The sequence below is a fragment of the Raphanus sativus genome, chromosome 8 (assembly GCF_000801105.2).
Source record: "Raphanus sativus cultivar WK10039 chromosome 8, ASM80110v3, whole genome shotgun sequence".
Lineage (NCBI taxonomy): Eukaryota > Viridiplantae > Streptophyta > Magnoliopsida > Brassicales > Brassicaceae > Raphanus > Raphanus sativus.
The window spans coordinates 26566855-26593933 of record NC_079518.1 but is presented as its reverse complement, the minus strand read 5'-3'; the positions used below and the strand labels follow the sequence as shown (position 1 = coordinate 26593933).

At 36.5% G+C, this 27079-nt stretch overlaps 5 protein-coding genes and 1 pseudogene across 7 annotated transcripts; 1 reads left to right on the top strand and 5 right to left on the bottom strand.

Annotated features, from left to right (window-relative positions):
• Positions 1–7108: 7108 nt before the first annotated feature.
• On the bottom strand, positions 7109–7516 carry LOC108820397 (F-box protein At4g09920-like). The gene has a single exon (XM_018593345.1). It carries the CDS (start codon positions 7514–7516, stop codon positions 7109–7111), a length of 408 nt encoding a protein of 135 aa, XP_018448847.1.
• A 4212-nt stretch (positions 7517–11728) lies between these two features.
• On the bottom strand, positions 11729–14020 carry LOC108820396 (uncharacterized). The gene has a single exon (XM_018593344.2). It carries the CDS (start codon positions 14018–14020, stop codon positions 11729–11731), a length of 2292 nt encoding a protein of 763 aa, XP_018448846.2.
• Positions 14021–15629: 1609 nt separating this feature from the next.
• LOC108822286 (syntaxin-81) lies at positions 15630–17161 on the bottom strand. 3 transcript variants are annotated; one of them, XM_056992574.1, is made up of 4 exons: positions 16890–17161; positions 16567–16699; positions 16110–16487; positions 15630–16028 (listed from the first exon to the last, which is right to left on the bottom strand). In XM_056992574.1, exons 1-4 carry the CDS (start codon positions 16967–16969, stop codon positions 15981–15983), a joined length of 639 nt encoding a protein of 212 aa, XP_056848554.1. In that variant the 5' UTR covers positions 16970–17161; the 3' UTR covers positions 15630–15980. The 3 variants fall into 3 exon arrangements, with proteins under 3 accessions (XP_056848554.1, XP_056848555.1, XP_018450828.1); XM_056992575.1 differs by having other exon boundaries at positions 16567–16671; positions 16892–17161; XM_018595326.2 differs by having other exon boundaries at positions 15633–16028; positions 16567–16805; positions 16892–17157.
• Positions 17162–18073: 912 nt separating this feature from the next.
• Positions 18074–19824, bottom strand: LOC108820654 (FBD-associated F-box protein At5g38590-like; annotated as a pseudogene).
• A 69-nt stretch (positions 19825–19893) lies between these two features.
• Positions 19894–22214, top strand: LOC108820650 (uncharacterized). Its single transcript, XM_018593642.2, has 11 exons — positions 19894–20052; positions 20173–20238; positions 20332–20399; positions 20578–20614; positions 20709–20778; positions 20864–20921; positions 21101–21229; positions 21309–21400; positions 21517–21595; positions 21686–21767; positions 21862–22214. Exons 1-11 carry the CDS (start codon positions 20046–20048, stop codon positions 21933–21935), a joined length of 762 nt encoding a protein of 253 aa, XP_018449144.1. The 5' UTR covers positions 19894–20045; the 3' UTR covers positions 21936–22214.
• Positions 22193–26650, bottom strand: LOC108820642 (uncharacterized). The gene is made up of 16 exons (XM_018593634.2): positions 26462–26650; positions 25194–25836; positions 24969–25098; positions 24684–24885; positions 24506–24592; positions 24364–24423; positions 24201–24287; positions 23955–24026; positions 23821–23876; positions 23639–23724; positions 23368–23458; positions 23129–23286; positions 22951–23042; positions 22766–22846; positions 22609–22682; positions 22193–22520 (listed from the first exon to the last, which is right to left on the bottom strand). The coding sequence occupies exons 2-16, from the start codon at positions 25756–25758 to the stop codon at positions 22445–22447; spliced, it is 1917 nt and encodes a 638-aa protein (XP_018449136.1). The 5' UTR covers positions 25759–25836; positions 26462–26650; the 3' UTR covers positions 22193–22444.
• Between the last annotated feature and the right edge of the window lie 429 nt (positions 26651–27079).

Below are 27079 nucleotides of genomic sequence, written 5' to 3'. Positions count from 1 at the left end.
TAAGCGGGAAACACATCTAAATTATTATGGTATCATAACGGGTTCACACCCTGACTTATTAACCCTGTCTAAAAAGTGGTCTGATCATCTCATTAGTTGATGGCCCATAGAAAATTCAGTATACGCATCTTTATCTCGAGGGAAGGTGCTACCCAGAGTCTTCTATGCGGCTCTCTCATTCATCATCCTCCATGCTCCCTTTGCATCATCCCACATATTAGTCTCTCCATACATTTTATTCAACATCACATAGATCCCCCTATTACTGGGATCAAGTTCTAGCCACTATTATAGAAACTCGGTTTGCTAAGAACATAATTAAAGAACGACTTTTCTTTATTCATTTAGAAATTAACTCAAAACTAAAGTTCTATTAACAATATGTAAAACTTATAAGTTATACTAGATTTTAACCCGCGTTTTTAAAGCACGGGTATATTTTTATTTTAATAAAATTTAACTGAATTTGTAATTTTGATTAGAGAAAAAATAATTTAAAAGTTTTTTATTTGTATTTCAAAAATATTATTCTATTATAATAATTAATTTTTAAGCGGTGTTTCATACCTAACCCAGACCTATGATTGAACTGATAAATTTAGTGATATGTATATAATTCAGTTCAATATAACAAAAAGAATTGTAATTATAATCTTAGAAAACTTGGTAAAAATCTAAAAATCCGCTATTAACCTAAGATCTGATATGAGATGACCCGCTAAAAACAAAAAAAAATAATATTTTTGAAATGTTTACTAAATAATTCATACTTCTTAATATTATATAAAATTGAAAAGTAATTATTTAGACTTTAATGAGATTTGTATTATGTCATTTGAAGAAAATGAAATAATGGTAATAAGAAACTTTATTATTGATATGAAAATATTATTTTCTTTTTTTGGTTACTATGATAAGTTTGTATTTTTATTTATGTTTAGATCTAAAACTTAATTTTAAGATAAGTTTAAAAAAATTGAAAACTCAAAATTGGCATATCATTATTATGTAAAAATGACATAATAATATTTTTTTAATTTGCATGTATATATTCATATCCGATTTTTAAATAATATTATAGATGAAAAATTCATTTCAAATTAAATGGAAAGTATAATCTGTATAAAAATTAAAATTATTATCATTCACAAAATATGGAAAGTATTAATTACCATAGTTATAGAGAATATTCTATTTTTAGTTTAAATTAAATGACAATAAGAAGACTTGTAAATATATTAAAATGTAGGGGCAGAATCTTAAATTTTTAGAATAAGATCCTGCTTTAATAGTATAGACTAGATTTTGATCCGCACTTTAATTTTTCTTAATTTTTTTTTAAATTGACAAATATTTAGTAAATGTCATATTTTCATATATTTGTTTTTTTATAAAAGACTTAAGCTTTTTATCTTTCTTTATCGTGTTTTATTTTAAATGAGTATAGGCCTGATCACAATATCCGGACCCGAAGAACCAACTCAAAACCGACTCAAAACTCAGGGTCCCGAACCCGATCAGACCCGGGGTAAATATCCGAATGAATTCTAAATTGCTATATCCGAATAACCGATCCGAACCCGATCCGAACCGAGAACCAAATGAGTACCCGAAGATACCCGAATTGTGAATATAAATCTAAAAATATATGTCATAATTATATTTATAATTATTTTAATATTTTAAATTAATATAAGTTAACTATAATAGTCATTTTTAGTACTTTTGAGTATTTTTGAATAAAATATGATAGTTTGGATAAAAGTTTACCCAAAAACTGTATAGAATGAATATTTTTGGTTATTTTTGGTTACTTTTGAGTAATTTGGATATAAAAATTTGAACCGAATCGGATACTTTGGTTACTTTGAGTATAAATAACCGAACCCGTTTTAGATATTTTGGTTATTTGGTTATTTTTCAGGTTCTTATGCATGAGAACCGAACCACCCGGACCCGGAAAGACCCGATTCGAACACGACCCAAAATTTTATAATACCCGAATGGGGTTTAGTTTTAAAGCCCGAAAAAGTCGATACCCGAAAGAGCCGATCCGTACTCGAATGGGTACCCGAACGTCCAGGTCTAATGAGTATTTATGTTTAGAAAAAATAAACTTTATTTTTAGTAAATTAAGTTGGTATAACTCTGTTAAATTAATTTTATTATGTGGTTAATTTTTTAATAAAAAATTATATACTTTTAGTAAAGATTTATACTTTTCAATGAAAAAATCATATTTTTTATGAATGCTTAAATTATATTAAAAAGAAAAACATAATAATTAAGTGATTAATTTTTGTTCACTACACAAAATATTAAGAATGGTTGAAAATAAATTATTCGAACTTGGAGAAAAAAAAATAAAAATTGAATCTGATTTGTTAATCGGTCCAAATCACCCAAAAGAGATGATGTGGGTAGTGGGCTAGATTTTGATCCGCGCTTTCAAAGCGCGGATTTATTTTCCTTTATTTTTTTTAAATTGACAAATATTTAGTAAATATCATATTTTCATATATTTGTTTTTTTATAAAAGACTTACGCTTTTTATCTTTATTTATCGTGTTTCATTTTAAATGAGTATAGGCCTGAGCACAATATCCAGACCCGAAGAACCAACCCAAAAACCAGGGTTCCGAACCCGATCACACTCGAGATAAATATTCGAATGAGTTCTAAATTGCTATATCCGAAGAATCGGTCCTGAACTCGATCCGAACCGAGAACCGAATGAGTACCAGAAGATATCCGAAATGTGAATATATATCTAAAAATATATGTTATAATTATATTTATAATTATTTTAATATTTTAAATTAATATTATAAGTTAACTATAGTAGTTATTTTCGATACTTTTGAGTATTTTTGGATAAAATATGATAGTTTGGATAAAAGTTTACCCAAACAATTGTATAGAATTGACATTTCTGGTCACTTTTGGTTACTTTTGAGTAATTTGGATGCAAAAATTTGAACCGAACCGGATACTTTGGTTACTTTGAGTACAAATAACCGAACCCGTTTTAGATACTTTGGTTATTTGGTTATTTTTCAGGTTCTCATGCATGAGAACCGAACCCACCCGATCCCGGAAACACCCGACTCGAACCCGACCCATCATTTTATAATATTCGAATGGGGTTTAATTTCAAAACCCGAAAAACCCGATACCCAAAAAAACCGACCCGTACCCGAATGGGTACCCGAACGTCCAGGTCTAATGAGTATTTATGTTTAGAAAATTAAACTTTATTTTAATGAATTAAGTTGGTATAACTCTCTAAATTAATTTTATTATGTGGTTAATTTTTTAAATAAAAATTATATACTTTTAATAAAGATTTATACTTTTCAATGAAAAAATTCAAATTTTTTTATGAATGCTTAAATTATATTAAAAAGGAAAAAACATAATAATTAAGTGATTAATTTTTGTTCACTACACAAAATATTAAGAATGGTTGAAAATAAATTATTTGAACTTGGAGAAAAAATAAGAATTGGATCTGATTTCTTAATCGGCCCAAATGGCCCAAGAGAGATATGATGTGGGCAGTGTGCTGGATAAAAAAAAAGACCCAATATAGATGTGTTATTAATATTACTTGATTGCCCTTAATAAAATATGAAATGATAGTAAAGAAAATAGTATTTTTAGTAAAAAAACACAATAGGATTCTGCTTTAATAGTATAAATGTCACAATTTAATATCTTCTTAAGATGTATTATTCCTAAACTTATCACATTTAAAATATCTCTTAAATAAAGTATATTTCCTAATCTCTCATAACTCGAATATGATTAGGAAATTTGGAACTTTAGTTACTTCAAATTTAAGTCAACATTCTGTCCTTTATGGTTGAAGTCACATTCTCTTCCATCTTGAAAGCCAATCAGATTGGTCATTTCCTTGAGCTTGATTCTCTCAAGTGACTTCGTCAAAATAGCAGCCTTTTGTTCACTTCCCGAAACATGTCAAACCTCTACTTGCTCGTTTTTACACACTCTCGTATGAAATGATATATTTTGTGTATATGTTTATTTCAGCCATGGAAACTGGATTTTTAGTAAGTGATATTGTAGATTTATTATCAATCTTAATAGTCACTTTTTTACTCTTCCGTTCAGTTATCTCGGCAAAGAGTTTTTGTAACCATATTGCTTATTTTTCTGCTTCCGTAGCTGCGATAAATTCGCCTTCACAAGACGATAGGGCTACTGTCTCTTGATTTTGTGAACACCAGGTAATAGGACACTGATCGAAGTAGAACACATGACCGGTCGTTCTCTTCCCATCGTCTTCATCAGCATTATGGCTGATGTCTCTATAGCCTACAAGTCTGGTTCCGTTTGGGTGTTTGAATACAAGACCATGTGATATGTTCCTCTCGTAAGTATCTTTTTTTTTGTCAAACTCTCGTAAGTACCTGAGCATTTGTTTGAGTGCTGCTCCTGTGATTCCCTGGGTTCTTGCATATATCGGCTGACTACACCAACACTAAACGAAAGATATGGTCGAGTATGAAGAAGATATCATAGGCATACGGAAATTCTCATGTAGTCCTTCTCACTAATGCGTTTGTCTTTGAGGCCTTTTGAAAGCTATATATTCAAGTCCATTAGATGCATTACATTCGTCCATCCTGGCTTCTTCTAATATTTTCAAGGCATAGATTTCTTGCTTCAGCATTATACTATCCTTGTTTTGAAGTACTTCTATGTAAGGTAGTATGCAGGACCGTCTCAAATTCTATAGAGACTATGTTGAGAAAAATAAGGTCTTTTCTAAAGACTTAAAATAATTTATGTTTTCATAAAATATTATTATATCAATCTAATTTTTTTAATCTAAATAATACTATTCTTCTAGTTTTTTTTAGTACAAAATCATCGACCAATTTTTTGGTTTGAGTGGAAGAAACATCTTTTGTTTTTGTCTTTTAGTTAAAAGCTTGTGAAATACCTCTTTGAGAATATGATTTTTTCAGTTTCTTTTTCTTGACGTTCTTTTATATCCAGAATCAGGACTCTGCAGGTATAAATCTTTATAATAATAATAGAAAAATAGAATTCGTATAGTGGTAAGACAAAAAGTTGCAGAATCTTGATTTGATTACACAAAAAGTTGGAGACTCTTCTTTCTTTTTTGCCTTCTCGACAGAAGATTAGACTAGTCTTTCGTCTTTATGTTTATTAATATTTGGATATATTGGTGAAAAGTTATATATTTCTCTCCTTATTTATAATACTAATTAATAATTGTTTCCTAAATAGAATCAAATTAAAATATTAATTTTCTAGAGTTACACTGAATATTAAAACAAACACCAAAAATTATTTTTTACTTTCCAAAATATATAAACGATATAAATGCTAATTACTTCCTAACTTATTGCATTTTTAATTGATTGTGTTGACAAAATCAAATTTGTAATCTATATTTATTGGTTAAAAATACGAAAATTAAATTTAAATATATTTATCTGATTTTTTAAAAATATATGATTTTGTATGTATAGCTATTACTAAAACAAAAAAAAATTATGGACTCTCTAAATATTATCATGTTCGGTTGGTCCAGTTGCATGTGCAAAAAGACGGGCTTGGTAGTATGTTAGTAGTCTCGGAAGATCACTTATCCCAAAATTTGTAGTCATCTCTACCTTGAACGCGTTGATCGTTTTTTATGTTAGACATGGTGACCAACAAATTGTCTACGTACACAAAAACTATGAGAAGATAATCATTCTCCTTCTTTCGGTAAAGTGATGGTTCTTTTGAACACTTTACGAATCCTTGAAGATCTTGCTTAGCTTGTTTTTCCATGCTTTTGGAGTTTATTTTTGTAGGAATTTATATCGGGTTTTAACCATTTATAAATCAATATATGAATTTAGTTGCCTATAATATTATATCATTACTGAAATAAACTTAGATATTATAGTTTCGAATATACATGGTTATTTGCAACGGAACAAATACCAAGAACAAACCGAGATCATTTAGCACTTCAAACGTCATAACTCTACTGATATCCACACACAAACTGGATCAGTATTGGATGCTAGTGCCATCGAATCGAAAGCAAATCTCAAAGTCTTGACAAACTCTTTTGCATGTCTTGATCAAGTCACGTGACACTTTTATAATTAAATGACCTAAACACTTTTAGGAAGTTAATGGGCTAAGCCCAAGTGATAATTATCACTTCTTAATTCGACCTTGCACATCACATGCATATATGTATATCACGTGTATATTATAAATCATAAGATATGACTCCGTACATTACAACGAATTTTGTTTGATATTTTAATTTAATAAAACATTTATTATTTTATTATAGTTTTATGACTTTTTTTACATATGTTGTGTGGGAAGTTTATTTTATAAATAAAATTTGTTTTCACTTTTTATACATAAATTCAAGTTAATGTTTATATTTTATAATCATAATGCATAGATGAGTTGTTATCAACTTTAGGCTAGAAAAAACACTTTACTTAAAAATTTAAATTGAAACCAACTCGAACTAAGAATTAAAATGAAATAAGAAAAATTGGAAGTTAAATAATGTCAATCAATTCAATAACAATATTATACACTTTCTTATTTACTAATTTAATATTTTATTAAATAAACTTTTAAATTTTTCTTTTTGTTAGGATTATTTTTAAAAAGGAAAACATTCTACAAACCAAAATCACCAATAGTTGATATAGTGAGCTCCAATGGGTATCAAAAACAGAGAGAAAGCTGAATCTCAGAGACCTTAAACATGAAAGTTTGTTTCAGGCCAGGTTCTAGCTTCCTCATTCAATAGTTGCTGCAGCCAGTAGGGCCCTTTCTTAGCAAATTAGCGATGTACCATTGGAGTCTATGGTCCTAAGTAACAATGAGTGCAATCTCCATAGCAGCTGAGTTCCTATTCACGGTTATATGGTCCAAAGACCAAAAGCTGGATCGGTGTTTATACATATCTTTATCTCCTCCACTAGGTTCTGCAAGTTTAGCTGTTGTAGCATTGCTTCCCTAGCTTGTTCTAAGTGAGCTTCAAAGATGACTCGGTTTTGTCATACACATTCATTCATTAAATACATAGTCAAACTTCAAATAAAACCATGAGCGATTCGCAAGTAAACAAGCTACTTGGAAGCATGTTTACATTATAAGAAACTTCCAGGTAACGGACACAGCGAGAAACAGCAGTTTCAACCCAGAGTTTGATATCTTCTTCTTCATGGTTAACTTTTGTGGACTCCTCCTCCCATAGCTCAAGACACAACCTTTCTATGAGGGGAGCTCTGTGTAAGCGGAGGTTCTTGTTGATGAAGTCTCGGAGTACAAGGAATGAGTTGCCTTCATCATCACTGTACTCGAGTTTAGTCAGCCACATCCAAAGGAACTTCCATCGTTTGGACAAGACGCTGGTGGAGACATCAAGCTTTGTCGGAACATAGGATAGTATCTTCACCAACAGTTCATCAGGTAACTCGCTGATCTTGTCCATTAATTATCTTACGAGAAAACAAAGACAGTAAGATTCAAAAAAGATTAGTCTTTTTAGGAACATAAGCAAAACTCTTAGGGAAACGATCAAAATTGAGATACAACAAATATAGCTTCCCATCTAACGATACTCAAGTTGTAGAAACCCTAAATGTGAAAAAGTCAATCTTTCATAGACAGCCATATAAACATAAAGATAAACATTTATTTAAAAAATCAGAAATGGTAGAAATGACATAAAAACCGTGGGATAGTTGAAGTATTTACAAGTTTTACCAGGGTATAACCCATCCGCCTGGATCCGACTTGGATTTATGGTCAATTGAATTGAACCGAATCGTCTAACCATCTAACCCATCCCTCGAAACCAAACCAATCCCTCGAAACCAAACCCAATCCTCGAAACCGAACCAATCCCTGGAAAACCAAACCAAATCTGTCGGTTTTCAATAACTCAATTTAATTAAACCGAATTAAACCTCAATATACTGAATTTCGACATCTCTTTTCTCCATTTTTCCCCTTTCACTCAAACCCTAATTTGAAGCCTCTTTGAACTCTTTCAACCTCGAACCTCCAATTCTTCTACGTACCCAAAATCAACGGTGAGAACGAACGGAGAGAAAGAAGAATTCAGAGGAAATCGAATGCGATGGTGGTTAAAACGAGAGGAGGTAAGAGGAAGGATAATCCAACGAAGGAAGAGACTCGGAGAGTGAAGTTTGCGAAGGAGACGAGTCAGACGACGGCGGCGGAGGCCTCCGATAACATCGAGAAGACGACGGAGATGACGGAGACTGCGGAGAAGACGAGTGAGGACTCGAGGGAGACTACGGCGGGAACGAAGCCGACTGAGCCGACTGCTCCGACGACAGTTGTTGGTGGCCCATCTCCTCCAGCTCCTCCAGCTCCTCCAGCTCCTCCAGCAACTCCGGCGATTGGGACTCATTCTGGAGATGATGAGATTGAAGGTTCTGAAGAAGGAAATGAAGACGGAGAAGGTTCTGAAGAAGAAAATGGAGATGGAGATGGAGCTGAAGAAGGAAAGGATGATAAGAATGGAGGTTCCGAAGATGAAGCTTCTGAAAATGAAGCTTCTGAAAATGAAGCTTGTGAAGATGAAATGGATGATGATAATGGAGGTTCTGAAGAAGAAAATGGAGAAGGAGAAGAAGAGTTAGCAGATGGAAATAGAGAAGCCTCTAGAGAAGCAAACGAGAATGAGAATGAGAATCCACCAGAGAACGAGAATGAGAATCCACCAGAACCCGAGGTAAGAAATTATCACTTAGGTAGGAGTCTCCTTAGGTAGGGGAACTTGGATATAACTGTTTGGAGAGGCCTCCTGTTTGGATATAACTGTAGGGGAACTTGGATATAACTTGTAGCAAAATTGGTTATAAGTTTAGTATAACTTGAATATAAAACTTTGGTATAACTTGCAGGGTTTGAATGGAAATGTCGGACTCGATATAGTCAAACCAACGAGCATGTTCTTCAAGCCCAGCGAGTACATCAAGAAAATAAAGCTTGGCACAAAGTGTATGATAGCTAACGCGATTAAGACGCTAAAAGATCTGAGACCCAAGCTGTCTAACGCGGAGTGGAGCTGGTTCACGGAGCATCCCCAATTCAAACACATTTTCCACATGAAGACGGAGAATAACCATAGGGTACAGGGGATGTGGATGTTGTTGTTGCGTACTGCTGGTAGCGAGAGGCAGAGAGAGAGGTGGTTTATAGTGAATGGGGTTGCTATCCGTTACGGGCTGAGGGAGCATGGTTTGATATCTGGCCTATTCTGCCACAACTATCCTCTCGGCTACAAACAACTTGGTGGGACGAGGTTTGTTGATCGTCATTTCAAGGAAGGAGAATCTAGAAGGTTAGAGGATGTTAAGAAGAAGCTGGTGAACATGGGACCCCACAAAGACAGACTGAAGATGGCGGTTCTATTCTTCTTAGCTTCGGTTGTTTGTGCGCAAACCAAGGCTGGACACAAGGCTAATGATGTGTTGGAGGTGTTCCAGAGAGCAGTGGACGATCTTGACTACTGCAAGTCCTTTCCGTGGGGGAGATTTTCGTATGATTACATGCTGAAAGAGATATCTCACACAATGGAGCATTTTGGAGGAGTGGTGAAAGAGAAAACATTATGGCCGCTTCCAGGATTTTGTGTTCCACTAGAGGTATGCAAAATCCCATTAAACCAGTTAGTGGTTATTGTTGTGAACTGATGCAAATTTTTTTATGTGTAACAGCTTCTTGCATTCGAGGCAATTCCCAAGCTAGGAGTTGCGTTCAGACAGCCTGTTGATGGAGCTTCTCCCAACTGTCCGAGGATGTGCAAGAGCTCATTCAAAAGAAATGGATCCACAGGGGTGTCACTTACTGTGATAAACAAGGAACTGGGTAACACAACTGTAAGTCTTCCTGTGAACTAAAGTATTCCTGTGAAACTGTAGTAGAACTAAGGTAGTACTAGAAACCGAACTATGGAATAAGTTTTAAAAATAATTATGTTTGTGGTAGGTTATTGACAGCATCATCCCCACCAGAACTCCACAAGAAGAAAGACTGTTGGATGAGATTTTGGAAGATGAAGACGACGTTGATCAATCCGATATAGCTGTGGACAGTTGGGAGAAGTGTCTGGATGCAGGTGAAAAGATATTTTTTAAAGACATGTTCGACCAAGATGTAGCTGGGCGTTCAAAACAGCCAGAACTGATTGAAGATGCAGCAGGGGATGGAGTACAGATAGGTGAGCAGTCGGTTCAACTGGGAGATGTTATGACGTTGGTGAAAAAGACAATGAAACTGTTGAAGACAGTTGACAAGAAGGTGGACCAGTTGGATGGGAGACTGGACCAGTTGGATGGGAGATTGGCCCCTATTGAGGAGTTTGTCAAGGAAGCACAAGGCAAAGCAGCAGCCCCGATACTTCGGATTTGGAGACACATCCGTCTGGATTTCACCACCACATGGGCAACGGGTAGGAATTCTATATTGGGCATCGCAAATTTAGCCTAACATGTCGTAGAGTTTCTTCAGCTTCTTCATCTCCTTCGCCTCTTCGTAAGGATGAGTCATTGTCAGTAAAGGGGAAGGGAAACAGTAAAATCGTGAGAGAGAAAGATATTGGATTTTGGAGAGATGAGAGCAAAGATAATGGATTTTGGAGAGATGAGAGATCAAAGATAATGGATTTTGGAGAGGTGAGAGGAGAGAGTAGAGAGAGAGAGTGGTTGGGAAGTGACAATAGTGAGTAGACAGAGCACAATTGACGAGACAAGAGAGAGAGTCACGAGAAAGGAAAAGGAAGAAAAATAGAAGAGGGAATCTATCGAGTCTTTGACCGAAATAATTGAAAATTTTGGAAAATTTTCGTTTTGGCGCGAGTAAAAAAAATATTTTCCCCCCAAACATATTTGCTAGTAAAAGTGTTACCAAATATCTTCATAGTTCTATTTTTCGTGATTTATACAATTTTTAGTTTTACGTATAGTTTAAATTTGTGAATAAAGTTTTACTTGTCATTTTTACTCATTACCATGTAACCATAACCGATAAGTGCAATAATATTGTTAAAATAACCAGAATTATAGATTACTACTTTATAAGGTCCTCTTTATTAAGAAAGTGATCTTGGAAAGACTATATAATGCATAAGAGAAAATGTGATATCGATGAATCAATGCTAGTTAATATTTGTTATTTTGCACCAGTCTTGTCGATGAATGTGATGTTGATGAATTAGTCAAGTGATTGTGCTTGTTCATTAACAATTACGTGTGTTGGATTAGAGGGGATTATGTCAAGTTAATATCAGTTATCTACTAACTTAGTAACACCTAGTTTTACTAGTTTTCCGTGGTTTTCCAATAAATAGCTGAGAGTTTCAAAACAGAGAAACATAAAGTAAAAGCAGAGAATACATACGTAGGTTCTTAATTATACTCTTCGCTATTTCGTCCTCATACATAGATTTATAAAGGAGAAATTCGGGTATACTTAGTTCTACTTAATTATACCTAGTTATACCAATCCGATTAAAAAGCAAAGCAACACTCCAACTTCAAAATACAAAAAGCAACATACCAAGTTCAAAATACAAAAAGCAACATACCAAGTTCAACATACCAAAAGCAATAACATATCAAAAGCAACATACCAAAAGCAACAACATATCAAAAGCAACATACCAAAAGCTCTAGTTCGGTTCACTTGGATTGTTTGGTTCACTTGGATTATTAGTACGCACTCCAAACAACAGCCAACTAAACCCGAAATTTGTCCTCGGTCGCCTTACATTTTGTGTCCTTTTACGCCGTTCTCCAACTGATGGATTCCTATTAACCTTTTTCCTTCCCTTCCTCGTTTGCTTTTTTGGAGGTATGATCTGGAGCAGTTTGATGTGATCTGGTACATTCCATTCAGACTTATCCGGCACAGAATAAATGGTCCTGTAATAAGCCATTGCCCAAAGTTCTGTCCAGTAATACTGTGAGCTCAACTGATGATACTCTATGTTGACCTCACGTCGACGACCATGAGCAGCAGGAACCTCAAGGAAATATAAGTAAGCAGCAAGTCCGTGAAGACAAGGATACTTTTCATAATCATATACCTTACAGCTACATGTCTTCGCTATCAAGTTCACCAAATAAACCTTCCCATCGTCAGTGTCGGTTACCTCGTACTCAAGATCATAACTATTCAGCTCACGCACTGGCGTTTTCTCCTTGATTATTGTATCCAACAGTGGTATCAAGGCATCCCTAAACGCGCTATTCATCGACTCCACACTGTTGCTAGTGTCCAAGTTGTATCTACAACCTGGAAAATACACCCTAGCCCATGTTTCTCTCTTAGTGTTTTCCTCCAAATATTTGAAGGTTGAAGGATATCTCACCTTAAAAGATGCATAAGCAGACTCGAACTCATGCAATGTGTAATACCTAGCCAACTCCATAAATCTCCATGCCACTACGGCTTTGATGGTGTTACAAGCATGATTTCTCACATTCTGAGCTAGATGCCATATACAATGGCCATGGTGAGATTGTGGATACACATTTGCTACAGCGGTGATGAGGCTCTGATTCCTATCGCTCATAAATACTATTTCAGACGAGTCTGGTATAACAGTTTTCAGCATCTCAAAAAACCAAGTCCAACTAGCATTATTCTCACCGTCCAGTACCCCAAACGCGAGGGGATAATGGTGACGATTAGGATCTTGAGCTTTAGCAAATACTAGTACACCACCATATCCGTTCTTCAAAAACGTTGCATCCACAAGAATCACTTTCCTCATGACCTTAAACCCTTCAATGCAAGCTCCTAAAGCTATGAAAAGGTACTTGAACTTTCCTGCCTCATCCAACTCCACCTTTGTTGTTGTTCCGGAATTAACCTGCTCTAGCATGTGCAAGTAGCTATACAACATCTTGTAGCTGTCTTCTGAATTACCACGCAACTCACGCATAGCTAGATTTTTCCCTCTCAAGGCTGTAGAGTAAGATACTGATACACCCAATTTTAACTTTATTAAATCCATGATATCTCTCGGGAGAGGAGTCCTCAGTTTTCCAGGATATTCCTCATTCAAAAAAGTTGCAACTAATTCTGCAGAGCCTTTCCTCTTGATGTTGCAGCTATTACTTTGACTAGTCCGAGAGCATGTATGCACACCCACGTACCTCCTAACAGAAAAAATATCCGTAACTCCAATCCTCGCAGCTCGCAATCCCCATTTACAGCTTTCATAACAACATTTTAACACCAACCGTTTACGATCAGATTTTTTGATAACATAACGAAAGCTTTCACCAAATGCAGCTCTATCCACCACCTCTTGAAGTGATCTCTTGTTTGGAAATTCCTGCAGCTTGAACAGACCCAAACCGTCTCCCCATTCCTCTATAACTTGACTACATTTCAGTAAAGGTGGCTGCTCAATATACGTAACTCTCATAACGGTTTCTATATTAGCACTGCTATCCATCTCAGCTGCAGTCTCCGTCTCAGCTGCAGTCTCCGTCTCAGCTGCAGTCTCCGTCTCAGCTGCAGTGTCGTCTGTATCCATAAAATCATCATGTGTTGTATCATCACCATTCTCTGCCTGTAGATTTTCTTGCCCCTTTTCAACGTACAGAGTTATGGCGTTAGATCCGACTTCTTCATTATCATTTCCCTGCAACACTTCGTGATTCATACCAAACGAACTTCCGCCCACTCTCGACAGCTTATCTAAGTGGTGATCCGAGTTACTCGTCTCCTCCACTAACAAAAGACTTCTACGGTTGTCTTTGTCAATGGAAAGAAGGTAACCGAACAACTCATCATCATCACAAATTCTGCACTCTTCTGATACTTCACATCCAAACACCATCGGCTTGTACCTCAACGCCAGTTTTACATTCCTTTCATCCAAACTCAGCTTTTTATACAACCTTTCTTCTATCATTGCCAAAGTTATAGCCTCCACTGTTGTCTTCATGGTTATACAAGAGATGTGATCTCTGAATTTGAAATGTAAGCACATGTGTTTGGAGATAGCATCCTGCAAAACAACAAAATAAAGTTATAGTTAGACCAGTTGCTCTTTGTTCTACTTAGTTTTAATCAGTTATACTAGTTTTATCTAATTCTACAAATCAATTGAAATTGAGGTTTCGGGTACTATAAGCTCAATATGTGATTCATCTCAATCCCATACATTCAACCATATGCTTGCATTGTTTCACATGAGACAATTGCTCCACATATCAAATCTCAAATTAATCATCCAATGCTCAATGCAGATCGAGGGAGAGAGAGAAGAGAACCTGCATTTTGTCCTACTACTCTAGTCGGAAGGAAGCTTTGCCGGTGGAAATGTTTTCGTCCGGCTGCATCGACGAAGAGGATCAGATTTCGGGAAGAGCTTTGATGAGGCGGGGACGACGAGAGGACGAGCAGCAGCTGAGCTGGGGGAGAGGAGAGCCCGAAGATCTATTTCGAGGTCTTTATTTTTCATTTAATTTATTATTTGATTTCAATCCAATCAATTGAGGCAATTGCAATTCGATTTCCATACCGCAACCGAGAGCTATCCGACCAAACCCGAGTTTCAGACCAAACCCACCCCAAACAAATAAACCAATTTCGATTTTCCAATTTTTTTTTTATTTCGCCCACGAAAGGCGTTTTTGTCTTTTTACTCTTCATTAACTCTAGAGGGGCATAAGCGATTGACAAAGCCCATAAGATATTTTGCTTTTCACATTTAGGGGCTCGGTAGCAATTACCTCCAGTCAGAGAGAGAGACAGTAGTGGAGAGCGAGGAGTTGCCTTTTTCCCTTTTTCTTTCAGTTTTCGGGGAAAACGACACAGTTTCTAATAGATTAGATGTTAATAAGTTTATTAATTGTTTGACCATCAAATTTGTTGGACCGGGCCTGTGTAAACCTGATTACATATTGCGTAGACATTTAGTTACTTGTTTATATGATATGCATATGATAATGCTAAATCTCATAAGGAAATATATATAACAACATGATTAGGAATCCAAAGAAAAAAGGAAAACAAAACTCTACCCTAGTATAGGAAGTTTGATATAAAATTCCAAATAGTTTTTATTTATAACTGAAAATACATGTTTCTATATTTCTTTTGGTAGTAACAGAAAAAAACTTAGCGAGAGAGGATGGAAGATATTGACAAAGCTATCCTTGAGTTCACCATCTTCTTCTTCTTCACGATCATATGTTGTTGTTGCTGTTGCCGTTGCCGTTGTAATGGTTCCGTTGAGTTACCTCCCGACCAAACTCCAGAGACTCAACAAGACATTGAAACCGGATTGATAAAGGGCTTACTGTTCAAAGATATCAAAGAAAAAGACGACGAACAAGAAGAAAGGTGCGGTAAACGTTGTTGTCCAATTTGTTTGGAAGAGTACGAGGATGATCATGAGATTAGTCGTTTGAAGAAGTGCAGACATATTTTTCATCGTTTTTGCATTGTTTCTTGGCTTAAACTGAAATCAATCTGTCCAAGTTGTCGTCGTTCTGTTTAATTTATTACTTCTTTTTACTCATTGAAGAGTAAAGACTATCAATAGTTTACATTAAAAAAGTTTTACTCGAAGGTTGAAAAGCTAAAATCAAACAACTTTCCAAATTTTTACTGAATGGGTCTCTACTTTAACTGTACCAATCTAAGAACAAAACAGAGAAAGTAAGCACGAAGAAAAACAGTAAGAGAAAGGTTCTGCTGCTACTGTTACGTTGGATTGCTTGAGAAAGCTCTCTGTTTCCAAGCTCCACGTTTTTAGTGTCATGCTGAGTGAGAAACAGGACACAAGGCACACACACACAAAAAGAGAGACTGAGTAGGAGTAACTAAGTCCTTTACCTGGTCATATAAAACCTCAATCTGTTGGGCTTGTTGCAGAATATGAGTTGCCATCAAGTGGTTCAACGCAGACATCTCCACCATCTTAGTCTCCGTCTGCCTAGCCCCATCTAACCAAAAAAAATTACAAAACGTAAATACATTAACTCAAGCAAGTTTTTTAGATAAAAGAGTTGTTGTAGTCTTGTTACCTGAAGGGCTTGTGTTTCATCTTCTACAAGTTGCTGTTGTACCCTACGAGGCTGGGACTGAACTTCATCAGCTTCAATGGGCTCCGGAGTTGCGTTAACTGGACTAGCTTCCTTACGGATCCTCTTAGGTTTTCTTCTCGGCATAGCTCTGTTAATGATACCTTGGAAACGAGTAGCTCTGAGCTGGTCAAACTGTGAAGTAACCGAATGAAGCTTCTCGCTCAGAATCAAAACCACTCCATGTTTGTGTGCTATAGTATCGGCATTGAAGCTATCAGCTGCGAGGCCGAGCCATCCTTTGGAGTTCGCTTCTTCGTTTCTAATGCTGTTTTTCAAGATATCGATCTGTTCTTTGCAAGCTTTAATAAAAGCTGTAATCTGCCCAAGTTTTGATAATAAATACACAAAAGTCTAACAATCTTGTTCAATGCTTTAGCTCTCAGATGACTTAACTTACTTCTTGTTCAATGCTATCTTTTTCATGTTCGGTAGTCCGGTGCATATCAACATAATCTTTTCGATGTTTCAACATGAACTGATCCAACTCCTTGATGCTTTCCAGCTTCATTGACAACAACATCACACAAGCCCTAATAATGATTGAATCGGCTAATAAGGGTTACTGTTTTGAAAGCAGTTGTGGTGAAAGGAGATGTCTCCTTTGGTTTGTGTATGATGAAAGAAGCCATTGTTAGACTGCCACACACACACACACACACACAATGCAAATGAATGTGATGTATAAAGCAGCAACCTTTAGGATGAAAAAGAGGGACTCACACCTCGTTATAGCCATCAGAAACAGCGGCTTTCCGGACAGAGTCCTTGAAATCCTCTGCCCTGTCTCTGAATCTCGACATTCTTATCGATCAGTGCTTCCTTCCTCCGTATCAATCAGTCAGTCAATTGCATTAGAAGCACCAGTTTCTTTGGACTGTAGAAAAGAAAAGAATGAGACTTTCGATCCGTGTAAGAAGCGCAAGCGGAATCCAAGAACAGAGGACTCAGGAGGGGAGAGAGAGACACAAAGACTCTTTACTTTCTTCCAGTTTTGTAAGAATAGAGCTCAACGACATCGTTTCAATGGTTGTACAGTTGTCTCATTTAACTTTTTTTTTATTATTTTCTTTTACTGCTTTTTCAGTTCCATAAAGAAGATAAATACTTTATAAATTAATTAATAATATTAAAACTATGATAATTTATTAATCTATATAATTACTAATTTAACGAAATTTTATTTTTTTTATTTATAAATATTTTTTTTGTGTGTGTGTTTAACATGATTTCGTGATTTTATATACTAATTAAATTTAGTAAATTTATATTTTGTCTTTTCTAGTAAACTACATATCTTATAACATAAATGCATTTTATATATAATTCAATAAAATAACACTAAAATATTGAAACACAAAAAAATATTGATAAGTTTCATTATAAAAGAAAACAAATAATACAATGTTTTGTTTATGTTCATATAAACCTTTTCTAGTTTTATATATAATAATTATTAATTTATGATTTTAATAGGATTATATATTTATTTATGAGTTTCAATAAAAAAAATTCTTATTTTTTTATCAAATTATGTTAGTGCAGATTAAATCTTAGAAACCAAAACACCATTGACATATTGAGCTCCAATGAGTATAAAAAAGAGAGAGAGATAGTTGAATCTCAGAGCCTTAAACATGAAAGTTTGTTTCAGGTCAGGCTCTGGATGACTCATTCAATAGCTGCTGCAGCAAACTAGGGTCTCTTTCCTAGCATTGTACCCATTGGAGTCTATGATCCTAAGTAACGATGAGTGCAATCTCTAAAGCAGCTGGGTTCCTATCACGGTTGCATGGTCCAAAAACAAAAGCTGGATCCGGTTAAGACATCTCTTTATCTCCTCTACTAGGTTCAACAAGTTTGGGAAGTTCAGCTGTTGTAGCATTGCTTCCCAAGCTTGTACGAAGTGAGCTTCAAAGATGACTCGGTTTTGTCATACACATTCATTCATTAAATACATAGTCAACTTCAAATAAAACATCTGACTTTTGTTGAACACAGGAGAACAGATGAAACTAGAAGAATTCAATTATAGCAAAAGAAACATCTAAAATGATTTGATTATTTCAAGTCTCAGATTGACTAAACAAATACGAGTTCACATGTGCTTGAAGCTGGGGGAACAAGCGTCAACTCCATTGTGAGTATCTCAACGTTTGGAACATCTGCATCAAACATGAAAGTTGCTGTCCTTAAGTTGGGAGCGTTTCTCAAGATGTAAACCGCAATGTCTCTATCTCGCGGTCTCCCAACGTACCGTGACCAGTTGAAAACTCGTAGACTCGGCAGCATGCATTCAGGAACACAGCTCGGCTGGTACCAAGCAAACTTATCATCAGTCTTTATATCTCCATGGCACTAAAGACCAAAGCAGAAGAAGAACAATTAGAAATAAAAAAAGAATGATAAGTTTATGAAAGAGAAACTTACATCTAGTATAGAGATGTCCAACACTCGCAAGTTAGGCGCATCTTTGAGGAACTGAGCAAGGAGATCCAAAGAATCATCTTTGCACACGCACAGCTCCAGATGTTCAAGCTCATCCAAAACAAAACCCTCCTCCTCCACTTCTGAGCATACGGTGAGACGCTTGACAGATGGGATCGATTCAACAACACTCTTGAGAGAAAACGAGATACGCTTCCCTAAGATGAGGCATATTCTTAAACAACCAAAGACTCTTATTCCAATCCTCGAGTTTGAGATACTGCAAACAAGGAGTGTCTATCTCGTACTGATCAAAGTGCCAATTACAATCAGGTAAAGAGAGTGTTAACCTCCGCACGCAGCAACGGGAAGGCAGCAGTGAACATCTGCGGATACTCGTCTTCGATAAAACGCACCTCTAGATCTTCAAGAACGCGTGACACATAGACAGAAGGCTCTGAAGGGAGACGACAACCCGTAGAAGGAACATCCTTGAGAATCATACACCTGAGTTTCAAGACCACGAGGGATTCACAGGTAAACAAGCTACTTGGAAACATGTTTGCATTACTCTCTGAATAATAAGAAACTTCCAGGGTCACGGACACGGCGAGAAACCGCGGTTTGGAGCCAGAGTTTGATATCTTCTTCAGGGTTGATTTTGGAATCGTGAGACTCCCATAGCTCAAGACATAACCTTTCTATGACGGGAGCTCTGTGTAAGGGGAGGTTCTTGTTGATGAAGTCTCGGAGTGATTTGCCTTGGTTGTCACTGTACTCGAGTTTAGGTAGAGACATCCAAAGGAACTTCCATCGTTTAGACAAGACGCTGGTGGAGACGGCAAGCTTTGTCGGAACAGAGGATAGTATCTTCACCAGCAGCTCATCAGGTAACTCGCTGATCTTGCCCATTATCTTAACGAAATTCAAGTACACTGTTACTACTTGTGATCTTTGTCTTCCCTAACACAAGAAAACAAGACAGTAAGACTCAAAAAGGAATCGTCTTTTGAGAACATAAGCAAAACCCTTATGAATAACGATACTTAAGTTGAGAAAGAGAGACCTCTCACCTCTTACAAAGAAGGGTTTTCGCTGCGGCGAATCGGAGAAGAAAGGCTATCTGAATCGGAGAAGAGTGTCTCTCGGTCAGAGAGTGAGAGAGACCGTGGAGACGAGGAGAGACAGAAAGGTCTTGCCTTTTCCTTTTCTTTTCACAGTTTTCGAGAAACACGGCACCGTTTCAAGGAATGAGAAACGATGGCGTTTTAAGGAACAAGAAAACGACGCCGTTTTCAAATTAAACAAAAACGGTGGCGTTTCGTGAATCGTAAAGTTCTCTCCTTTAGGTCTTTCATCTCTCTCTGTCTCGTCACGGCGACTCACTGTGGAGTTTGGATATTCAGACAAAATCTCGAAGCTTTCACGACAAAGCTTTCAAATTTGGTCATCATGACGGGTAAGTTCGATCGAATCTTCACTCTCCCCATGGAAGATCGATTGGATTCGTATTGATCTTAATTTATTGTAAATTAGATTGGGAATTTGTTAATTGGTATGTGTCTGTATCTATGTAAAGAGTATAAGGAGGAACAGGAGATGGAGATTGAAGCTCTTGAATCTATACTTGCCGATGACTTCAAAGGTTTTGTCTTTTCTAAGACTTTTAGCTTTTATTATCTCTTCATCATCATCGTTGAGGAAACTGAATTTCTTTACTTACTTTATATTGTGACAGAGATTCACACTGGCGAAAGTGGGCTTAACACTTCGAATCGATGCTTTCAGATTACAGTCACTCCTCAGGTATATATTATTACCTCACACCCTTCATCTCTTATCTTTAGCTGTATGTGGAAAGGCTTGTGTGTTGTAATAAGTGTAGACAAGTATTTCTATGTTCAACATTAAGTATCCTCTGTTTTTTTGGGGGTTGTTTGCCATTCTCTCCTGATTCTCTGCTTCTTTCTTTTGTCTCAAATAGGATGATGATCTAGATGAGTCATCATCAATCCCACCAGGTTACTACTACTACTCTTTAAGAAAAAACATCCCTTACCATATGCCTCTTCTGTGGTTTTTCTATGTCTTAGAGCTCTTAGTTTGTCTTTGCAGTTCAGCTTGGTTTGGTTTTCTCGCACACAGAGAATTACCCAGATGAGGCACCTCTCTTGGATGTTAAAAGGTAATTCTTGTTTACACCATTTTTACCCCAACTTATACAGATATATAATGATGATGACGCTCATGTGGGTAATGTGTTCTTCCAGTATTAGAGGAATCCATGTTGGTGACCTCACCATCTTAAAAGAGAAGCTTGAACAAGAGGTAAACTCTCTCTCTTACACTGTTACCGCTTGTTTATAAAATTATTTTCCTTAAGAGGAAAACTGGAAAGGTCGCTAATTAATGGCTAGCTTCATGGATCACAAACCCTCTATGCTGTTCAGTTTTTTGATGTCGTGGTTATAATTGGAACTAAGAACTTCATCGTACCGTTTTAACAGGCGACTGAAAATCTTGGTATGGCAATGATGTATACATTGGTCTCATCAGCAAAGGACTGGTTGTCTGAACATTATGGGCAAGATGATGGGGCTGACTATGCTGAGGAAGAAGCCGCCAAAGAGGATGAGGTATTGCAGGCTACTGTTTTGTTCATGAGCTATGCGTTCTTCTCTTTTGTTGTCTTCCAGTCTAAATTTTTCGATACAGGTAATTGTTCCTCATGGAGAACCTGTTACTCTGGAGACATTTGTGGCATGGAGAGAGAGATATGAGGCAGAGCTTGCACTTGAGCGAGCCAAGTGAGTAACTTCTCCTGCATATTCTTGTTCCCTTGCGCTTTATACACCAACTACTATTGGTTTCACAGAGTAATTAACATTTAATCTGTTGTGGCCTTTTTGAATAAACTTGAAAGACTGATGCCAGAGTCTGCTCTTACGGCACCCAAGGAGAAGAAGCTTACAGGAAGACAGTGGTTCGAGAGTGGCAAAGCGGTAATTCTCCTCAGAATCTTTGTTGCAACTACTTTTTCTAAACAGATAGAGTCGCTGTTAACCATCTATCTGTCTTGTGCCAATTTTCAGAGAGGAGTAGTGGTCACTGCTGATCAAGAATCTGAGGAGGAAGATGATGAAGACATTGACTTTGAAGACGATGACTTTGAAGGTAATATGCTCTTTCTATTTTGGTTTACACGCCAATTTTTCCATAAACAAAGTAATGTTTCTCAGTGGTCATAATATTCGTTTGCTCAATACAGATGATGAAGAAGACATGCTTGAGCACTATTTGGCTGAGAAATCTGATGCTTCTGCTCCCACATCAAGGGCCTGAAGCTAGGGAGGAGCCTTATTATACTGAGTTTTAAAGCTCTTTTCTGGATAGAGATCAGGATGCAAGAGACTGGCCTTACATTGAGTAGCATTCAGTCTCCACATCCACAGTTTTCCCAGCTTTGATCTGCTCAAGAGTACTGGAGATTTACATTTGTCTTTTATCTTATATTAATCACCTTCACCTTCTGTTCGTTTATAAGAACAAATTATAAGAGAATGTCGCCGAGTTCGTAACTTCTTTTGTTTATGATCAAATCTCAAAAGACAATTAATTAAATCTTGTTTACAAGAAGGGGTCATTAGTGTATTCCATTCATTACCTATAAAGTTAAAGAACATATAAGCAATGGAAAGCTATGTTTATATAGCTAATAAACATTAATGCTATCAAAGTATATAGTTTCTAAATAATGACATGTCACAGAGAGTACAATACGCCTTCTTCGCTTGGATTTTAACTTTAAGACAAACCCTGCTGGGACTCTTAGATGCAGGATCATTTTATAGCTAGACACAACCTTGGTCTGTCATAGCTTGAGCTATATTCAAAAATGCTGCAATTGTTGCTCCGTGTAGAAGAGCCCTGGACAAAGAAAAAGACCATTTCTTAGTGACCCCTTTTTAACCTTTCCAATTCACAATAGTACAGACCATCTTATAGATAAACTTACTCAGGACTCTCTTTCTGATAACCGAAATCATTAGCTGCTTTGAGAGCTTTCTCATAAGTCTGCTTCAGTGCTTCCTGTCATCAAATACCAGAGCAATTATCTTAATAGGCCAATTAATTTCCACAGAGGCCAAAACTAGCGTAAGAAATGTTGCTACCTGTAATCTAGACTCAAAATCTTCTGCTGACCATTGCATTGAATTAGATTCACGGAGTTCTTCAATTTCTCCGGCAGCAACCTTCATCAGAGTTAAAACAAATTTATCTATCATCAATTGGATAATCTAAAGATGATTTACTGGTGGAAAAGACCAATAAAACATATGTTAAATGAAGAACTCACTCCTCCAGCTCCAGCAGCAATGGCAGGAGCAATCAGAACATTCGCCTTTCTGAAAACATCAACTGCTTCAGCTGTACACGGCATGTTTGAACCTGCAGTTAAAAAAAAGCCACATTCCTACTACTTAGAACGAACTGAGAAGCTCTGAAAACTATTTTCTCAAATAATTTAATCTTACCTTCTACCAGTAAGCGACAGCCTGCATTGACCAGATTAATAGCATCTGCTTGATCAACTTCATTCTGAGAAGCACAGGGGAACGCCACATCACACCTTTCATTCCACGGCTTTACTTCATCAAAGTACTTCGCCCTTGCATACGTCTTTGAATAGTCTCTGCGTGTACAGTTGGTTTCTCAATAATTTTAGGCAAGTGTGACAAATAATACCACATAATATTTGTGGAGAAGTATGTACCTCAGACTTCTCTGTTGGGATTTTATATCTCTCAAGAAGGCAAGTTTCATATAATCAAATCCATCGTCATCCACCAAATATCCTTTTGAATCTGTAAAAAGTTTGCATCAGTAAAAAAACCTGAGACATCGCCTAACTGTTCATCTGGCAGATCCAGGCTTCTACTACCTCAACTAAAAAACATGAGATGATGATTGATTACAAATATAAAACGGCATCAATCAACTAAAAAGGTTGCTTTGTATCTGAAACGATTAGGTGAGTGAATCACCTGAAACTGTAACAGGGTGAGCCCCACAGGCAATTAGCTTCTCTACAACATGCATCGCTATCTTCCCGCAACCACTCACAACACATCTGAAATCAATTTCTTGCTGATTAGGTAAACTCTAACCTCGGTAACTAGTAGAATACCATGTAAGAACACATATTCAAAATGGTCAAGAAAGAAACCTTAATCCCTTTATTTCTTTATTCATATCTGCAAGCATTAGTCGTGCAAAGTACACCTGGAAGGACAAAAAATGAATGTGAATTCATTTGCAGTCAAACTGTAGAGTGTGTGCACAAAAGAAGAAGATCCTTACCACGCCATAGCCACTAGCTTCAGTTCTGAGGCTAGAAGCAGCCCAATATATCCGTGGTCCTGTAAAACTTCCCTGCATAAGTAATTGACACAAAGATATAACATCCAAGACTCTTTATAATCTCCCAACAAACAAATGATTACTGGGAAAGTAACAGCTGATGACATTGAACACTGAATATTACCAAAAGATAGGAAAACATATACAGATCAGAAAAAAGACTCAGCGTGCAAGAGTTTTCAGTACCTGAAACTGACCAGCAAGCCGTCTGTACTGTCCGAAAAGATATCCCATTTCCCGAGTACCAACACCAACCTCTTCTGACGGAAGGTCCTAACATACATAATAGATTAGAACTCATTGCGGTAAAAATATATACTTTCTAATGGGAAAAGACTATTCTACTTACTTTGTCCGGACCCATATATCTGTACATCTCATTCATGAAACTTTGGCAAAATCTCATAATCTGTTAATGTAGCAAAATAACAGATCAGAACAGATCCAGAAAACCACTTGTGGAGACAGAAAAGTAAGGGGCAAGGTATCACCTCGTTGTCACTTCTTCCTTTAGGATCAAAGTCGCTTCCACCAGAAGCCCCTCCAAGTTTATAAGGTGACAAAGCATTTTTCAACGTCTGTGAAGGATGATTACAAAACCATCACAAGAACCATTCAAAATCATGCAAACAGAGAGTTAAGGTAGCCACCAAAAAAGAAACACTGTACCTGCTGAAAGCCAAGAAATTTGGCGATGCTCAAGTTCATGGATGGATGAAACCTTATACCTCCTCTACATGGGCCCAGTGCTTGATTGAACTGCACTCTAAAGCCTCGGTTTACATGTGTTTCACCTCGGTCATCAATCCATGGAACCCGGAACACTATCATACGTTCAGGTTCTAATAGCCGCTCCATAATGTTGACATAACTGAAATGAAATCAAAATGAGTTGGACACAGTCTGCTGATATATATATTTCATAAAAAGATGATAAGCATATCGTAAACTTACTGAGAATTCTTTGCAATTACCCGCTCTAGAGCATGCACAGATTCTTGTACAGACTGAATAAATTCAATCTCATTAGGATCTCGTTTCAGGGCTCCCTCAACAATTGAACCAGCACTCTTTGACATAAGAGCTTCATTGAGAGAGAAATGTACAAACAGTTAACAAACCAATAAGCAAGGAAAGACACTAATATGCATTTGAAGCAATACTTGTAAATAAACTTACTCTTCACATAGATGGGCTTGTCAACAACAATCTTATCCTTGGAGGCCGTTTGGAGACGGAGAGCCTCTTTGTGTAGCAAACTATTGTTGTGTTCTTCCAACGCACTCATCTGCATGTTTCTGCTTCCTTCATTCCCGTACGGGTTTCTCCGATGTTTCCTACCATACTCTCTGCAGACAGAACAGAATATCCTCGCCGTTCCTTCTTTCATATCGACATAAGCCCACTTGTACGTGTCAGCCCACTCCTCTCTCCACCGTTTGACAACTTTCTTCTTTCTCTTCGCCGACGTCTGCCCCTTTGACATATCTTGATCCTCTCCCGGAAGATCAGATACCAAAACCATATGCTTTGTCTCATCATGTTCCCCAGTGGAAGGCTCCCTTGGCGTCCCTCCGATCAGAGAATTGCTGGCGAAAGCGGCTTCATCCTCTCCAGTTCCAATTTCTAAATCAATCTCTTCCCCAAGATTGGTTACAACAAGCTGATGCCTTTGTGCCTGCTGTAATAAGTTAATATCATCCATTGAAGGATTCATCCCTAGCCCACCTGTTGGCCCAAACATTCAGCATCACAGTTGTAACCCCACCTTAGCTTCTCTTCTGCTGACTAGCAGCAAGCATACAACACCCGAGATGACAACCTAGTCCGCAACAGAGACAAAGGATACCACAATTAGGACAAGTCCCAAAAATAAGTTTAGATGTAAAAGGCTAATTATCATACATACAAGAAACCACCAGCCACATGTGTTGTTTCATGGCACACTAGACTTCATCCATCAAGCAAATAAAAACGCCTCAGGATGAGAACAAAAATAAATAAAAAGGAAATCCAGACTAATCTCAAATCAAGTCTCTGCAATAACATGAAAATTACAGTTGGAACTTTCCCTAAACAATATAAACTGCTGCGAAAATAAAGACCATACACAATCTGTTAAACCCTTTTTGATCATCCACCAGAATCGCTAGTTATATTCCTATAAGCTTGTGAACATATTCATCAATTACAAATCCAGATAAGGGACTGAAGAATCGTCCAAAACATCAATAGATTCAAGACACATAACTTAGTACTCGAAAAGTTTGTGTATTTTTCCGCAGAAACCAATTCCAAGATACTTCAATCAAAGCAAATCTAACATGTATCACAAAATCAAAAAGCTGACTTTGGCATTTCAAAACCCAATACCCTGCAGTAGATACTATTTCCAAGTCCAAAAAGCTAAGCTGAGAAAGAAAAAGAAAAAAAGATTGAAACTTTACTTTTGACTGTAGCGGCGAGTCGCCGAGAAAGAGTGAAACCTAGAAAGACAATTGTCACTAAAGAGACAAGAAGATGCTCTGCTCTTCAACTATGTCACGATAACTTTACTTTCCGTCGCCGATTGTGATGGTGGAGGTGGGAGGGCTTTGAGCCGAGATAAAGAGATGCGACCAAAGTGATTGTTTGCAGACGCGATTATATTACATACCAAACCAAAATGAATGAAACACAATATAGTTCCCAAATCAAAGTATTTTCTTAATACGTAAAAAGTGGAAACTACTAATTAAGAGTTTAATCTGATTTAATTTATTAAACAAAAAACATTGATTTTTATTACAATATACAAAAAAATGATATTTTCATTTTTACGATATTATTATTGTATCAAGTCCAATAATCTAAAACATTTATCTATCTTCTATACTATTATTTAAGAACTGAATTTTATTACTTTGTTATGTTCTCCATAATTTTAGTCTTATTCACTATTTTTAATAAATACTTTTAACTAAACTTATTAAATTTCTAATATCTTTAATGAATAATTATATAATTCAATATTTAACTAATTACAAATTTATATAACAAAAATTATCTGAAAATAAATGGAAAAC